This window comes from Electrona antarctica, assembly GCF_951216825.1.
Source record: "Electrona antarctica genome assembly, chromosome: 12".
Taxonomy (NCBI): domain Eukaryota; kingdom Metazoa; phylum Chordata; class Actinopteri; order Myctophiformes; family Myctophidae; genus Electrona; species Electrona antarctica.
This window is the reverse complement of record NC_136793.1, coordinates 11593725-11613059: the sequence shown is the minus strand read 5'-3', so window position 1 is coordinate 11613059 and position 19335 is coordinate 11593725. Positions and strand designations below refer to the sequence as shown.

The 19335-nt window shown below is 40.1% G+C and overlaps 1 protein-coding gene across 1 annotated transcript in view; it reads right to left on the bottom strand.

Moving 5' to 3' along the window:
- The window catches only part of LOC306933755 (uncharacterized protein), a gene marked incomplete at its 5' end in the record, with an annotated part of 59654 nt that extends 49822 nt beyond the window's left edge, over nt 1-9832 (bottom strand). The window contains 4 exons of the mRNA XM_079516062.1: nt 321-455; nt 6172-6261; nt 7498-7632; nt 9763-9832. Of these exons, the coding sequence (XP_079372188.1) occupies nt 321-455; nt 6172-6261; nt 7498-7632; nt 9763-9832 (430 nt within the window). The remainder of the gene's footprint in view (nt 1-320; nt 456-6171; nt 6262-7497; nt 7633-9762) is intronic.
- Nucleotides 9833-19335: the final 9503 nt, after the last annotated feature.

Below are 19335 nucleotides of genomic sequence, written 5' to 3'. Positions count from 1 at the left end.
AAAGTTGAAAGGTTTAATATTATAATAAAGCTCGGGTCCTGCACGGGCATTTCGGGTATTCTGCATTTCAGATGCCCGGAACGAGGCCCGCAGCTTTGAAATGGAACCGACCCGTTCCCCGACGGCATGTCAATATTTTGCACCCGAACCGGCTCGGTTCTCGGTTCGGATCTCGGGTATTCGGGTCCGGGTGGACCCGTGCTGCCCTCTAATGAAGAGCTTTATGAAAAACTGAATAAATAATCACCAATAGAATAAAAAATAAATAAAATAATGCACAAAGCGCATAAAATTGAGTGTCAAATAAAAAAATGGTTCACCCTCATCTTGACCTATTATGACACTGTCAGGCTTGTCTGTTGAATCTGTGGATGGGGTGGAAAGTTTATATGTTCCATGTTCCATCTTCCATCTGCACGATGGAGTCACATTCTTCTTCTTGCTCTTCTGCTTTTCTGGGATGGAATATGTAAAAAATAAGTACAAAGTAAAAATGAATATGATCATGTAAAACCATAACTGAAATGAAATAAATAAATATGAAATGAACATTTTGTTTTGTCCACATTGTCTGTCTGTGTAATATCCATTAAACGGTAGAGAAACAATGGTAAGACAATAATAAACGTATACTGTACTGTAGCACTTATCAAAACTAAGTTATGCTTATACTTTATAAAAAAAACGAATAATCAGCAACAGAATAAAAAACAAGCCATTAAGTGTATAAAATGCAGTGTCAAATAAAAACATAAGGGAATTAAATAAAATGAATAATTGAGATAAAATACTCACCATTATACCTTTATTACGTATTATTATTATTATTTATGGGCATAAACAGTTGAAAGGTACCGTCAGGTCTGACAATGATGTACTGTGTATGTTCAAATCTTGCACATTGCATTATTTATTTTTGTGTGTGCCCATTCTTCCTGTATCCATGCACTAATGGTAATGGAGATATTGTAAAAAATGTCACTGTATTAATCCCAAAGGTTTGGACTGCATTTAATTTTCAACACAAAACCTTAAACTGACTTTCTGTGTGTGGAATATAAGTATTGCCTTTATTGACTGAGTGACTTTGTGTTGGGTTGAAACCATTTACACTTGAAGTATAACCAGGTAGGTTGCTGTTTTTAACACAGTGACCTTTGTAGGGGTTTTATGATTCAAACCTTTAATGGTGGAAACCACTACATAAATAAATGGCGCCCGATGTGGGGGCATGATAAGGTCATGTATTAATACCACACTATACAAAGAAGAAAATGGTGCTACCTAATTTGTGGTGGCACTACCAAATTAAAAGGTAGGTGGCACCAGTGCTACCTGTGAAAAAGTTAGTCTGGAGCACTGATTAGCCGATAAAAAAAAATGCCATCCTCAGAGAACAAATTATGACTGTCAAAAATACTTTTTTGACAAACAGACAAGCTGGAGAATGTGAAATCTATTACAAACTATTCCTAACTTTCTTACACCTCACACACTCTAATATATCAACCACTTACATTCCTATGGGATTTCCACAAAACAGAGCACGATTTTTGAGACAAATCCAAGAGAACACTACCCAGGACTTTGATGACGTTGTTGAAGTTGAAGGAAAGGGTGGCAAATTTTACATTGAAAAGGAATCCATTTTGGACAGGTACACAAGACGACATCCAGCAGTTAACAACTTAACATATGTACAGTTCGCACAAAGATATATACCATGGAAATCTGAACCAGATAACTATGACATCAAACAAGACATACATAGAGACAGCGACACCACTGATGATATGATTCACTCCATATCTACCATAAACACACTTCCAAAGTACATCCCCCTAGCCACATCAAATCCAACACAATGCAAGTACGTACATGAAGCTCAGATCCAAAAGAGTTATACGAATACATAAATTCAAACAAATTGACGACCCCCATGAATTGTATTACTCACAACTACAGCTTTTCCACCCATTTCTCAATGAACAAGATCTCTTCCCCAATGACTTCACCAAGTGTAAGGACTTATACATGCAACATGAAACAGCAATTCATGCGGTCAAACGAAAAATCCTTCCCCATATGAACACAGTAATAGAAGCCACAGAACGAGCTGAACACGTCATCTCAAATATCGGTGATGAACTTGATGGTAATAATGTCCTCGACAATGAAGAAACAATGCAATATCCAGAACAACAACATCCAGATATGGCTGTCAAAAGACCCTTTCGGACTATTTAATGACAACCCTGACTTGACATCTGTAGACAAAACATTTAGATGGATTGACCTTCAGCCTGACAATGAACTGTACAGTACTCCAAAATATTCACTTTCGACACAGATCAAAGAGCTGTCTTAGACAAGGCCCTTACATTTGCTAGGCAATACCAAAGAGCAAGAAAACAACATGCAAACCCTTGGCCCACGCCTCCTCTGCTCATAGTTAATGGAGGGGCCGGCTCAGGTAAAATTCACGTCATTGATGTCCTCTCACAAATGTTAGAAAAAACATTCCGAACCAGTGGAGATGATCCAAGCTTTCACAGGAAACGCTGCAGCAATTATCAAAGGCCAAACCATTCATTCAGCTTTCCAATTGCCTTTCGGCAATGACTTAATGTCAATGAAGGACCAAACCCGAGACACAAGACGATCACAACTGAATAACTTACGTGTAATTATTATTGACGAAATCAGCCTAGTCAAATCAGATATGCTCTACCAAATCCATTTTAGACTTTCCAAAGAAATCTTTCAAAAAACGTACCCTTTTAATAAGGGAAAATTAGCAAAATGTGTGGCAAATCTGCAAAGAAAAATGCTTACCACTAGCTCTCTTCACAATGTGTTCATAAAGGTGTCTACTATCACAGAAAAATTTGTTCCAACCCAACTCCCTTGGGAAACTTTGTGACAGCTGCTGAAAGTTGGGGTACCATTAACATCCAAAAATGTCCAAATTTCATTATACTTTAAGTAGCATGTGACGTGTCAAACTAGGGGGTTTTCATGATTCTGAATCCATTGCAAGCATTAGTTTTGCACAAAAATCACTCCTTCGCCTAAATATGGCCATAGCCGTCATCACAAATGTGATGAGGTCAGCACATTTGGGCACATTTGGGCAAGTGGCTATGGCCGAATTTAGCCCAAGGAGTGTTTTCGTGCAAAACTAATGCTTGGAATGGATTCAGCATCATGAAAACCCCCTAGTTTGACATGTCACATGCTACTTAAAGCATAACTGAAATTTTGGGAATTTTGCCTTATATTGGATGTTTATGGTACCCCAACTTTCAGCAGCTGTCACAAGGTTTCCCAAGGGAGTTGGGTTGGAACAAATGTATATGTGATTGTATACACCTTTATGAACACATTTGTGAAGAAAGCTAGTGGTAAGCATTTGTTTTGCAGATTTGCCACACATTTTGCTAATTTTCTCTAACTATTTGGCGGTGTTGCATGTATTTTTAGAGACATTCTTCAAATTAAACCTCCTCTCGGTACGTTCATATTTGACTCTCCCTCAAATGAAGAATCCAAAATGCTACATGCAATTGACCCCCTCTGGACAAAATTTGAAGCCATATCTTTAAAAACAAACCACAGACAAGGTGAGGACAGACAATACGCCGACTTACTCAATAGAATCCGGATAAGCAAACACACCAACATGGATCTAACACTTTTGGAAAGCTGCATATATCCCAGAAACAGCCCTGATTTGCCAGAAAATGCCCTTTTGATTACAGGGACCAACAAAGTTGTCAATACAGTCAATACTACTGCATTGAACAAACTTCAAGGAACATTAATTGAATTGAAGGCTAAAGTCACTAGCCCCACTAGAGGAGAATGTATTCCACCAATAGAACATTCAGGCATGATAAAAAATACACCATTACAATATTGCTTACAACTCAAAACTAACGCCCAAGTCATGCTAACATTGATATACAAGACAACCTCACTAATGGCACCCTTGGAGAAGTTATTGGCTTTGAATACAATTCACTCAACGAAATATGTTATGGTACAATTTAATAATCAAGACTCTGGCAAACAGAGAAGAAAAAACCTCAACTTCGACAGACGCCACTGCCATCGCTTTAGTAGAATTTCAATTCAGCTTGCGCAAAGGAAGCGCCACTGCCATCAATTTCCCACTTAGACTAGCATGGGCTACAACTGCCCACAAAATTCAAGGCCACACAGTTAAAAAGCCAAACCCACTGATCCTTGACTTTCAAGATTGGCTTCAGCCTGCAATGCTATATGTTATGCTGTCACGTGTACAATGCATGTCACAGTTATTCATACTAGAAGCTCTACCAACAAATCCAAAACGTTTTAAGCCATGGCAATCTGCTCTTACAGAACTTAATAGACTCGAACACATCAGCCAACCTAAACCTACGTCATCTTCCACTATCCAAATAATGTCCTTGAATGTACGCTCACTACTAGGGATGCCGCCGATTAATCGATTTTCCGATTAATCGTCGGAGTCTCCAAAATCGATTTTAATATTTCATAATCGAAAATCGGGGGAAAAAATTATATATCGAACATGTACCTTCATCAGAGTGGAGAATATAAGTATAAATCAAGTTGAGCAAAGCCACTCTTCTCTGCCCCTCTCTCTAACAGACACAGTTAACGATCGCTTGTTAAGTGCCTGCCAGACAGACAATCAGATGAAATGAAGGCAGTTGTAGAGTAGTGTGTAGACTAGTGAACTGAACGTTTTCTGTTTATATCAAGTACTTCATACCAGCCCCTTATGAAACTACTTCTCCCCAAATCCAAATGGATTTCATTTTCCATCCTGAATGGCAGTAACTAGCATATAATGAGAACTGAGAAGATCTCCACAAAGGTTTACTCATCAAAACTGATTATAAAACTGTAACCATCAAAGCATGCACTCAACATATAATGGTTATGTGACCATGGCATGTGCATAATATAAAATCTTATATACAACAACTCCACATTCCAGATTCCACAGACTGTTATACAATAAACAATAAACACAAATATTTCAATAACGCAGGTCGTGGAAAAGGCATCGCTACCTACTATCCTCCAAACTTTGCCCTGTTAAATCAAGCTACAGAGAACACATTCCAAATAACCTCCATTTCCTCTAATGGCTTGATAGTCACCAATGTATATAGAGCAACACAGTCATGAACAATTCTTACACACATTAACCAACTTCATCCAACACAATTCGAAATCACACATTCTAATGGGCGATCTTAATTTCTGCCAAAAACAAAACCCACACCATCCACTAAAACAATTATTAGAAGAATAAAACTTCCACCCAGCCATAGAGCCCCCTACAGCCACACACATGGACGGCAGATGTCTTGATCAAATTTACATTTGATTGACTCCACACGTTGCCTGCACAAACACCTCAGTACACACTTGCTTTTACTCTGATCATGAACCAATTTCCATTACACTCACACTACAATCATTTATACATTTTCCACTCTACTCCACTCTACTCAATGGCCACTACTCCACCTCAACACACACACGTCATCACGCAGCACGTTTTCAGGAAGTAATTCAAAAATATATTTTCATGGACTTATATAAAAACATTTTCTTTGGCATCCATTGTAGGTATTAGGTATGCCCATATGATGACCACGGACATGGTCTAAAAGTGTGCAAAACCTATTTTTCATTTCACTACACCTTTAAAGCACAGCTTTTACTTTTAAATTCCTTGTTATTCATGTCCACACTGTATTGCTTTACTGCTATTATTTTAATGTCTTATGCCTCGCTTTTTTCCCTCCATTGCTCTGTAAAGCACTTTGACCTGCATTTCATGTCATGAAAGGTGCTATACAAATAAACTTTTATAATTATTATTATTATTACTGTCTTGTTTACTGCAAAATGTTATTACTCCACTCTTTCAATAAAAATGTACCATCTGTAAGCTTGTCCCTTTAGTGGATGTACATCCTCTATGTGACTCAATAAACATAGTATAGAATAATATACAATAATCATCATAATCCGATATCTTCCTGGGATAAATAAAGGCAGACAAAATTCGAATGAAAACAAATATCTCCCCGTTTTACCGCTCCTCCACTCCTCTCCTCTCACCTCTGAGTTCACCTTCCTTACCTTCCTCTTTCTCCTTCCCAGGCACTCGTCCCTGTGCCGTCTCCAGGCTGGTGCCCAGGTCAATCTCCTCCCGGGGTGTGGTCACGATATCTGGAAGACACGGACATTTGTTTAATGTTTAATGTTTGTGTTTAGTTCAATGTTTGTTTAAAAAACACACCCGTGTGAACTGAGTGGTGCAAGGTCTTATATAGCCTGATCAGCTGTGGTCTGACGTAATGTCAGTGACCATAGTAACCATGCTCATTTATTTGGGTCCCACGTACAGGTACACACGTACAGGTACACACATACATAGACACATAGATACAGACAAAGCTGGTTGTTGGAGTGGTTTGCACCACTCAAAAATATCTATAAAAAATACCTCTTATCTTATTGTCTTACAAAAATATTGATATGTACCCAGTGCAGTTATCGACAGAGGTAGTAGTTGTTTGCATCAGTAATTGTGTAGTTTTCGAAAGGACATCACATTAGTGAAGTGTCTTTTCTCCTAGAAGCCAATAAGGACAACCAAATGAACCTATAACAGTCCATTTGGACAGTCTCAGAGTTTGTTCTAGGGTCCTTTGGTTCCATTTTGTACTAGGCTACACTCACACTTACATAGTCACCTGGACAGATCCTGTTGTTGTTTACACACAAATTACGCTCAAATTCCGAATAAATAATGGACTTGATATGAAAATGGTTGAAAACCACTGGACTAGAATCTATGAGAGAACATGTTCATCAACTACCTTTTTTTCCACCCAGGAAAGCTAAAAAACAAAAAAACAAAAACAAAACTAAGCTATTATGAGTAGCATCTTGTTTCAACATTTCAGCATGATCAATGATCAACAGTAAATAATTAAATTGTTTCAGCCATAGGCGGCGGGAGGATTTTACCTTTAGATAGGCTAGAATTGCGTGGGACGACGACGACGCAGATTTATTTATTTATTTCCCCCAGATGATCTAACAATGTCATGATTTGACTAATTTATTACCAATCTTGTACACACATTATGAGACTGAAGTCTCATAATCACTTTAGGAGATTGCGTGCTGTAATCGTTTGCTTGTAGTTTCCGTTTCACCGGTTTCACCTCGCTCAAGAAGTGGAACCGACCCGTTCCCCGACGGCATGTCAATATTTTGCACCCGAACCGGCTCGGTTCTCGGTTCGGATCTCGGGTATTCGGGTCCGGGTGGACCCGTGCTGCCCTCTAATGAAGAGCTTTATGAAAAACTGAATAAATAATCACCAATAGAATAAAAAATAAATAAAATAATGCACAAAGCGCATAAAATTGAGTGTCAAATAAAAAAATGGTTCACCCTCATCTTGACCTATTATGACACTGTCAGGCTTGTCTGTTGAATCTGTGGATGGGGTGGAAAGTTTATATGTTCCATCTTCCATCTTCCATCTGCACGATGGAGTCACATTCTTCTTCTTGCTCTTCTGCTTTTCTGGGATGGAATATGTAAAAAATAAGTACAAAGTAAAAATTAATATGATCATGTAAAACCATAACTGAAATGAAATAAATAAATATGAAATGAACATTTTGTTTTGTCCACATTGTCTGTCTGTGTAATATCCATTAAACGGTAGAGAAACAATGGTAAGACAATAATAAACGTATACTGTACTGTAGCACTCACCATTATACCTTTATTACGTATTATTATTATTATTTATGGGCATAAACAGTTGAAAGGTACCGTTAGGTCTGACAATGATGTACTGTGTATGTTCAAATCTTGCACATTGCATTATTTATTTTTGTGTGTGCCCATTCTTCCTGTATCCATGCACTAATGGTAATGGAGATATTGTAAAAAATGTCACTGTATTAATCCCAAAGGTTTGGACTGCATTTAATTTTCAACACAAAACCTTAAACTGACTTTCTGTGTGTGGAATATAAGTATTGCCTTTATTGACTGAGTGACTTTGTGTTGGGTTGAAACCATTTACACTTGAAGTATAACCAGGTAGGTTGCTGTTTTTAACACAGTGACCTTTGTAGGGGTTTTATGATTCAAACCTTTAATGGTGGAAACCACTACATAAATAAATGGCGCCCGATGTGGGGGCATGATAAGGTCATGTATTAATACCACACTATACAAACATCAGCCAACCTAAACCTACGTCATCTTCCACTATCCAAATCATGTCCTTGAATGTACGCTCACTACTAGGGATGCCGCCGATTAATCGATTTTCCGATTAATCGTCGGAGTCTCCAAAATCGAAAATTTTCCATCCTGAATGGCAGTAACTAGCATATAATGAGAACTGAGAAGATCTCCACAAAGGTTTACTCATCAAAACTGATTATAAAACTGTAACCATCAAAGCATGCACTCAACATATAATGGTTATGTGACCATGGCATGTGCATAATATAAAATCTTATATACAACAACTCCACATTCCAGATTCCACAGACTGTTATACAATAAACAATAAACACAAATATTTCAATAACGCAGGTCGTGGAAAAGGCATCGCTACCTACTATCCTCCAAACTTTGCCCTGTTAAATCAAGCTACAGACAACACATTCCAAATAACCTCCATTTCCTCTAATGGCTTGATAGTCACCAATGTATATAGAGCAACACAGTCATGAACAATTCTTACACACATTAACCAACTTCATCCAACACAATTCGAAATCACACATTCTAATGGGCGATCTTAATTTCTGCCAAAAACAAAACCCACACCATCCACTAAAACAATTATTAGAAGAATAAAACTTCCACCCAGCCATAGAGCCCCCTACAGCCACACACATGGACGGCAGATGTCTTGATCAAATTTACATTTGATTGACTCCACACGTTGCCTGCACAAACACCTCAGTACACACTTGCTTTTACTCTGATCATGAACCAATTTCCATTACACTCACACTACAATAATTTATACATTTTCCACTCTACTCCACTCTACTCAATGGCCACTACTCCACCTCAACACACACACGTCATCACGCAGCACGTTTTCAGGAAGTAATTCAAAAATATATTTTCATGGACTTATATAAAAACATTTTCTTTGGCATCCATTGTAGGTATTAGGTATGCCCATATGATGACCACGGACATGGTCTAAAAGTGTGCAAAACCTATTTTTCATTTCACTACACCTTTAAAGCACAGCTTTTACTTTTAAATTCCTTGTTATTCATGTCCACACTGTATTGCTTTACTGCTATTATTTTAATGTCTTATGCCTCGCTTTTTTCCCTCCATTGCTCTGTAAAGCACTTTGACCTGCATTTCATGTCATGAAAGGTGCTATACAAATAAACTTTTATAATTATTATTATTATTACTGTCTTGTTTACTGCAAAATGTTATTACTCCACTCTTTCAATAAAAATGTACCATCTGTAAGCTTGTCCCTTTAGTGGATGTACATCCTCTATGTGACTCAATAAACATAGTATAGAATAATATACAATAATCATCATAATCCGATATCTTCCTGGGATAAATAAAGGCAGACAAAATTCGAATGAAAACAAATATCTCCCCGTTTTACCGCTCCTCTCCTCTCACCTCTGAGTTCACCTTCCTTACCTTCCTCTTTCTCCTTCCCAGGCACTCGTCCCTGTGCCGTCTCCAGGCTGGTGCCCAGGTCAATCTCCATATCTGGAAGACACGGACATTTGTTTTCATTTTTTTGAGGGGCATGCTCTATATACAGGTTTAATGTTTGTGTTTAGTTCAATGTTTGTTTAAAAAACACACCCGTGTGAACTGAGTGGTGCAAGGTCTTATATAGCCTGATCAGCTGTGGTCTGACGTAATGTCAGTGACCATAGTAACCATGCTCATTTATTTGGGTCCCACGTACAGGTACACACGTACAGGTACACACATACATAGACACATAGATACAGACAAAGCTGGTTGTTGGAGTGGTTTGCACCACTCAAAAATATCTATAAAAAATACCTCTTATCTTATTGTCTTACAAAAATATTGATATGTACCCAGTGCAGTTATCGACAGAGGTAGTAGTTGTTTGCATCAGTAATTGTGTAGTTTTCGAAAGGACATCACATTAGTGAAGTGTCTTTTCTCCTAGAAGCCAATAAGGACAACCAAATGAACCTATAACAGTCCATTTGGACAGTCTCAGAGTTTGTTCTAGGGTCCTTTGGTTGCAGCCTTGCAGGTGTGAAACAGTACACTTCAGTGGAGGCTGTCACAGGCGCCTGAGACTGATGAGTGCAGCCCCCTTCTAATAAAATACGCCAGGCTTGGCTAAATGGATTCTTATCTCCATGTTTTTCTCCGGATGCAACGTTAGCTGCAAAACTACAGCATAACTTAACAGCTGCGCACCCGACAAAGTGATATACTTCTCCAGCTGCGGTGCAGAACCGAAAAAAGTGATATGTACAGGATGGACTGTAGTAAACATTAAATACTTTCCCCACTCCTGTATAAACATCGGGACCACTGATTAAATACACTCATCCACTGCTCATTAATGGTAAAACAGTAGAACATGTTGACAGCTTCACATATCTTGGACTCACACTGGACAATACTTTGTTTGATCAACACATTACATCTATCCAGTCACGCTTTCAGCAACTCCCATGTAATCCGTAAATTAAGATCATTATCTGTTGCTCCTCAGATTCTTCTGCTATTATTGTACAAAAGCATTATTCAACCTGTTCTGTTCTGCATGTTTCTACACCATATTGTCCATGCCTAACAGGAACAAACTTTTCAGTATTGCTTAAAAGATCATCGGACTTCCTACACCCACTTTCTGATATGAACAATATAAGGTCATCACACGGCTAGCACTTTCGATATCAAATGACACTAATCATCCCCTATAACGCTTATTTAACCTCATGCCATCTGGACAAAGATACAGAACCTTGCCATGGAAAAGGTCCGTTTTAGTAGGAGCTTTCTCCCCTCAGCCATCGCGGCATTAAACAAACTTTGTTTTTTTTGTTTTATTGTCTTAGTGTTATGTGCTCCGTGTTGTTTTTGATGTGGGTGTTGAACAGATTGTGAAGACAAATATCCTTCGGTGCGAACGACGGATCGTTTTTAGTTCAAGTTCATAGCCTCTTCATCAAACTCAGAATCATGTCTTGACGCCATTTTCAAACAAACCGCATTGTCTGCTTCTAGCCACATAATCAGAAATCTGCGTGAGGCTCTTTTCTCGTCTACTTAATTTCCAAAAACAACTATTAGGCACGTTATAACGTTGTACTCCCGGCCACGAGCTACCCGGGTTGTTTCCATTGTTTAATACCAATTTGTAATACCTTTACTTACTTTTTCAGTGTGCGTTTGGCGAACCCAGAATGCGGAAGTGAATGAGGCCTTAGCGCGGGGTTTCCTCCTCCAGAAAGCAAGGGCTCCAGCAGAGCCATAGAGTAAGACAGAGTTGCGACATTCTTTATTTTCCCACTTCAATGTTTTATTTTGTTCGTCGGTTTATTTATGTAGCCTACTACAATACATTCCAAGTATACGACAATATATTAATATTAATATGACCTGTAATTATAATACAGGTCAGGATCATAACACATGAAGTCTGTCTAATCTATGGCTCTGCTCTGGGACGACAGTGTTTCTGGGGATGGTAATGTTGTCTCGGTGTTTCAGTATTTTATTTAGCCACTAGTTTTCATAACAGTCAGGTGGGTGTCGACTGTAGAGCTTTAGCTGAAGGCAGTTATTTTTGTAGTCTTTTTTTTGTTCTAGGTAATACCAACTTTGATTTTGGAGCCTGGAGGAGCAACATGAGTTGGGACCAGTTCTGGCATTCAACTTTACCCGTAAGTTCTTTTTTTGTGTATATATATATTTATAGCATGCCTTTGTTTACCGATCTCAACATGCACACACGTAACTTACTCGCTGACCGTTTCCATGACAAGTAGTAAAATAAATTGAGCAACATGGACAGCACAGGGAATTAGACCTACATCACAATGAAATGTCTGCTAAAATTACAAAAAAAAGCCTGTGGGCTTTTTTTTCTCCATTGTGGTCCTCGGGAATTAAAATATCTACACTTGAAAATAGCAGATGTACAATCTTACAACACACATTGCACCCGTGGTTAGTGTGCCTATAATTATGGCTTAATGTGACACATTTTAATAATGGCCCAAGTTGATCATGTTAGTTCTCATGGTTCTTTTATAAATACACAATTTAATTTGCATATACCATGTGTGAGGCTTTGTTATAGTGCAAAAAGCTGACGCCAGGTGACCCAGAAAACAAGACACAAGAAATGAAATGATTACTATATTTACCCAGGGTATCTGGGCTAAGCTCAAGAACTTGTTTCCAGCCAGGCCCTGCTCATAGAACACATTTCATCGTAGTGGTTCAATGCCTTGTTCAAGGGCACTTCAGCGGTGGTAATTTTAACGTGTCGGACCGCTGATTCGAACTGGCGACCTTCCGGTATCAAGACCGCTCCGCTATCCGTTCGGCCACCGCTGCCACTATACGAAACAGTCGTATATTTAAGGTGCACTAATTAAAGTGCATTGTACTGAGAGACTCATTTAAAATTGTAGCCAACTACGCCACCCTTGGATTAAAAGAGTCAAGGGAACTCTGACTCTTAAATTCAACAATAAAAGGACACTCAGGTTCGATATTAAAACCAGTTTAAAAACCATGGAAAGACTGAAACCCAAACGGAATTAAGGTGGGGGATTACAAAAGTAATTTTATTTGCCTTATACAGGGGGGCACGCTAAAATGGCCAATAGAAAATACAATGATAAAAACACCCTAAGCCTAAAACCCTAACGAATCCTATATAACTAACTAAACTAAAATCCTAACCAAAAACAAAACAACGAAACAATCAATCACAATTAAAATGTCCGGATAGTAATGTGCAAAGGAGCAATGTGCAATACGGCAAAGGGGAGGTTGTGCAGACAGTCAGGGAAGGGGTATAATCTTCTACGCCTCTTGTAGTCACTGAAACACACAATTAGATATACGCCAGTTCATCTGGTCCATAGCACTATTATGTTCACAGCTCGACAGAAATGTTCACGTTGGCAATACTGCGGTTGGATACTTACAGGCGACCTAGCTCTGGTCCATAGCCTACTGAAGCAGTAGAAGGATATGGACCAGAGCTACAGGCGACCCAGGATGTCACCTGGCTGGGCCCATCTGTCTTTGGCTTGCAGTATTGCAACCTCTCTGCCGCAGCGCCGCCTCGCCTCTGGCTCCTCACAACGGATCCTCCGTGCAGAGCTTCTTACTCTAAAAGTGCGTAGTGCCACCGCCTTCCCTACAACCTGCTCTCCGTCAGTTCATTACTTGTTCTTTGCACATCCAGCTCTCCTCCCGACCCGAAACCTCTCTCTACTCTACTGCTTTCTCTGTCGAGTGTCGTCTCTCCCTGTCGGCGGCGTTCTGTCCATAGACTGTAAAAAAAAAAAAATAGGTTCTGTCACAAACATTTGTGCGCCGCGCCTGTGTGTCGGGGGAACCTCCCCTGACTGAACTCGGCTCAGGATTGGCCGAGAGCTTCCATACTGTCCCAGCTGATCGCTACCTAGATTACACAGCCGCTGTCCATAATCATTAAACAGTCCTGGGTGCAGTGGCAGAAAATGATTAGTGCATAAACATCACACAAATAAATATAGAAAGTAAACAAAGAAGAACACATCGAATTGGGGGCGCAACTGGGTAGACAACTGGACACAAATGGACACTTATTAGCCCGCGGACCCCCCCATTTGAAGAGATACGCCGGGGACCCCCATAAGAGAAGATTTCTACGGCTCTAGTTTAATTTCAAGGACCCCCAGTTTGACAAGCATTGCCATTTGGCTACGGACGCACTTTTAATGCCATTTCTACCTGCAGGACTCCAATTGATAATGTAAAATCAATGTTCATTTAACTCTGAGAGCGTAGGCTACACATGACATGCTATAAAAGTATTTAACAGCAAAATCGCTTTCTTCTGCGTGCACTTACTCTTAAGTATAGTAAACAGGCGTTCAACAGTACTGTGGTCATTGGCAGTGTAATTATAGTGCCCTTAAGAAGTAATGGACCTTATGGACACTGACTGGCGAAAACGTCAGCTGAGCACGCATCAAATACCTTAATTCAGTAGAGCAGTGGTTTTCAACCTGTGGTCCGGGGACCACCAGTGGTCCTTTAGGGCAGGGGTTTCCAACGGATTGTGAACCAGGGACCACCACCCTGACTTAGAATCAACCTGGGGACCACTGTTGTGTTGTGTGGGGACATGGGCTAAGATTTGTGCTTTTGTAACACTTTTGCTGCTATGCATCCCATTCCCATGTGTATACATGATACATCCCACTGTTTCTCATTGACTACTAATACTTTCCTAATAATAATGACTCAACCAGACAATCTAGTGCACTAACCCCCCTCTTGAGATTGTAACTCCCTTTTTCTGTTTAATTTCTTGACCAACTTGTCAGTAAATTACTACATGGACAGTCATCATAGGTCACCAGGTCATTCAGTTCACGTTTCTCAACTCGTGGAAAGAAAAAAAAGAAAAAGAAATCAACAAATCCTACATTACTAAATGCATGGTCAGGGACCACATACAATACCTCACCGGACCACCAGTGGTCCACGGACCACCTGTTGAAAACCCCTGCTTCAGGGGGTTCCAGGTGGTCCCCTGCAGCTACATAATGGAGAGTTGGTAACCAAATGGACCCTTATAGGTCTTTAACTCTTGAGTGAGAGCATACATGTTACGCTCTTAAGAGTTAAAATATTGTTACATTTCTGCATTACTTAATTTACAAGAAGAAGTCTACACAATTAGGGAATGTAAAATAATTGTTATTTTGATCAACATTTGCCTGTTATCTCTCCTAATGGTACCAACTACAAAACAGCATGGAATTGTGGACAAAAAGTTATCCAACAATAAAATATTCTTTAGTTTTGTGTCTGAGAGGCTAAATGTCATCAAGTGTGGTCCGTGGCTCAAATGCTGAATAAGTAATGGGCCTTGATGTGAAAAGGGTTGAAAACCACTGCAGTAGAGTGTCAAATGTAGTAGTCCAATAATTAAATGGCAGAGGTTGGACAAAATGTATTTATTTTGTTTCTCAACTGATTCTGACAGGAAATTAGGTCTACTAGCCAGGATAAACAATCTACCCTAATATGCTCACTGCTAATACCCTAAATTTGCCTTAATCCAAGATGCCACCATTGACACCTAGCTATATAAGGGAACATTTTCTAAATGTCATTATGCTTTAAAGGGGAATACCACTAATTTTCAACATTTTACTATGTCATTAATATACCTTAGAGCTGTGTGGAAATAATAAAAAAGTCCCCCCATTCGGTGTTTCGTAGAACTGGAGGTCTGAAAAAAATCATTAACATGGTGAATCACATCTTGATGATGTCATCAATCTTTTTTTTTTTTTTATTCAGAAAATGAGTGGAATGCCCCTTAAGTATTGTGATGTGTGAGGGGTTATCATGATTCTGAATCCATTGCAAGCATTAGTTTTGCACGAAAAACACTCCTAAAAACGACCATAGCCGTCATCATCACAGATGTGATGAGGTCAGCACATTTGGCCACATTGGGCAAGTGGCTATGGCCACCCCCAGGTTGAGAACCCCTAGTCTATGACATAGCTCTGTTTACAAAATGCTGTACCCCCTCCAACTGTATATACTTTCCCCATTTTCAACTGTTTTTATTGTATTGTGACACTTGCTTTGGCAATGCTTTGACGGCTTGTATAGATTGTCTATTTTCGGTTATTATTTTAGAGCATTTGATGTGGTCAAACCAGCAATTAAGTTCCGAGGGGGGGAGTGTGTGTGTGTGTGTGTGTGTGTGTGTGTGTGTGTGTGTGTGTGTGTGTGTGTGTGTGTGTGTGTGTGTGTGTGTGTGTGTGTGTGTGTGTGTGTGTTTGTGTGTGTGTGTGTGTGTGTGCGCTGCTCTAGTGTGTGTGTGTGTGTGTGTGTGTGTGTGTGTGTGTGTGTGTACTGCTCTAGTGTGTGTGTGTGTGTGTGTGTGTGCTGCTCTAGTGTGTGTGTGTGTGTGTGTGTGTGTGTGTGTGTGTGTGTGTGTGTGTGTGTGTGTGTGTGCTGCTCTAGTGTGTGTGTGTGTGTGTGTGTGCTGCTCTAGTGTGTGTGTGTGTGTGTGTGTGTGTGTGTGTGTGTGTGTGTGTGTGTGTGTGTGTGTGTACTGCTCTAGTGTGTGTGTGTGTGTGTGTGTGTGTGTGCTGCTCTAGTGTGTGTGTGTGTGTGTGTGTGTGTGTGTGTGTGTGTGTGTGTGTGTATGTGTGTGTGTGTGTGTGTGTGTGTGTGTGTGTGTGTGTGTTCTAGTGTGTGTGCTGCTCTAGTGTGTGTGTGTTCTGTGTAATTTTGTATTCAAAGGTCGGTGAAATGATGAGCTACATTCACACACATAGAGGTATCAAGGTTGTTTTTATGTTATTTGATACGTTTACGATACAATTCACCCAAGTGCAATAAAATGAGTTAATTCCGTTGTATCATAATGAACTCTTGCTATAGATACAGCACTGTAATTACTTGTGTGCATTGTCTGCCTTTTTATAAAGAGCAGTGACTATACAAACATTATCTTACTGTACTACTACCTTCTTACTACAACATTTCCGTAATACTGTTGTTTTTTTTATCTTTCAGGAGACCATTGGAGCTTCTCAGGAGAGCAACAGTACAGAGCTAGCTCAGCCGATGGGGAGGATTGATCCCTGGTGCAAATGCAACGAGTTCAGTCTGCTCAGTCTGTCTTCTGATGTCCTCTGTCCCATACAGAGGACAATGTCTACACACCCCCGAGGCGATCGACAACAACGGGAGGTATGATTAATTCTAACGTGACTAGCGATGGGCCGTCAAAAACATAATCTTTGATTGAATTGGACGGAATGATTTGGATCAAGAGTTATTCACATTTTAAATTTTAGATTTTCAATCTCATCCACTAAAATGGGGTGGGGGGGGGGGGGTGGGGGACATTTTGGATGACGTCCCAACCGGAAATTACATTGAATGTTGCCCAACAGACGCTCCCAGCCTGTGGAGCGATGCGATCGGTTTTGATATTAATAAAGTTCCGTCCTTTTATTCATCTCCGTCCTGGGCGACTAGCGTTACTATTTGATAGGACGGAGAACTCTGTTTATGCCACTCGGGGTGTTAACAAACCCCACGACAACATGTGAAAAGGGTTGTTTTTAGTGTGGTAAGACAAACTAAAATCAAGTGTTTCAAATAGCTAGTAAATGAAGGTAACATTTGTCCAAGTTTTATACTCTGGGAAACTCTACAAGTGTCTAACAAGTAAAGTTTAGTGAAAATCCAAGCTTTCGTTTTCAATGTTGCAGTTGACCCTTTTCCAACCGCAAAAGTCAGGGACGTGCAGAGAGTGTTAGAAGGGCAGGGGCTGAAATCCCGTAAGAGGGCACTTTTGGACAAAAATAGCAGATCTACAAGCTCACAACGCGTCACGCTGCAATGTGTTGAGAGCTTGTAGAGCGACTATTTTCGGGGTGCAACCCAGCACTCTTTATCTACTGGAGATGCGGTGTAACGACATGGATTTCTAAACAAATTTGTTCAACGCAAAATGCTGCCTTCAAGTTCAGGAGACTTCGGAAAAAAAGCAATTCTCCTGAATGCTGCCTTCCGGTATATGGCAAGGAAAGGAGTGGCATTTGCATTTCTTTCACCATAGTAAATGCTGCATTCGTGGTCTGGAAAGGGCAGTTGTATTACAGACGGGCAAAAGGGCAGGGGCTGAAGCCCCCCTTTGATGTCTATGTGTGTCTTGTGATGATTTGAACAAGGTGGACCCTCTTGTAAACAAGTGTAATGCTTTATTGGGTCGTCCACTCACAGTTAACAGTCTTTGTATTGAGTTGTGCTTGAAATGTACTGTAATTCTGCAAACTGTTAATAAATATTTCAATCAATCAATCAATGCACGTCCCTGCCAAAAGTGAAATCATGTCTTCAAACCAAACCTAGAGATGATATTTGTACTTGTCTTCTGAGGCAACCAAGTATTTATTATTGACACAGTCAACAGGGGTAGTATGCAGTAGCTTAAAAAAAGGATATATTTGTACAAATGAAATACACTATGGATTATGTTTTGTGTCGTTTCCTCCTAGACAATGTGGAAAGTGGACGAGGATACGGTTAGCAGCAGTGCAGAACGTCTCCCCCTGCTGGCTGACCTGCTGAACTGTAGACATGCACACAAACATGCAGCTCTGCCAGGCTGAGGTAAGGCACAAATGGTGCACACACACACACACACACACACACACACACACACACACACACACACACACACACACACACACACATGTAATAATATAATTTGTTTAGAACCCTTTCTCTTGCAAGGATGAGGACATTTTTGTATTTTCTTTGTTGGTGCTGCTAGTAAGAGGTTCGGCATTGTCGGGGACCGTGACCGTAGTGCCTTTAAAACAACATGTTTCCTACAACAAGCTAAATCATTGTTCCTCCTCGGACTGAATAAGCTTTAGATGCCCAGGTAATAGAGCGTCGCAGTCCCGCCCCCTACCATGGACCAGGAAATGAAACCCAATGCATTTTTCCCATAGACATTTCTTAAAGTATTTATTTAAAGACGGTTACGCCGCGGACAAAGCCAACTCGAGTCGTGACAACTCATGACAACACAAACAATATTTTGGACCAAACAAATAATTACAAAGAAGAAAAACAACAACTTTCTAATTATTTGTCCGGCCCAAAAAATTGTGTTTGTTGTCATGATTTGTCACGACTCGAGTTGGCTTTGTCCGCGGCATAAACGTCTTTAAATAAATACTTTCTGAAATGTCTATGAGGAAAATGAACGGAGAATCATTTCCTGGTCCAGGGTAGGAGGCGGGACTGCGACGCTCTATACTTTTAAAAACCTGCCGTCATCCACTCTGCATTCCAGGTGGCTGTGAGTGGGAGGGGCGAGCGGATTCCGACAGATGTGGTTTTGCACATCGATAAACCTTTACGATGTCTGTCTGAAAGCCGAGCAGCCAGGTATGTCGCTCCCTGTTCACACTTGGCTTCAGTACCACC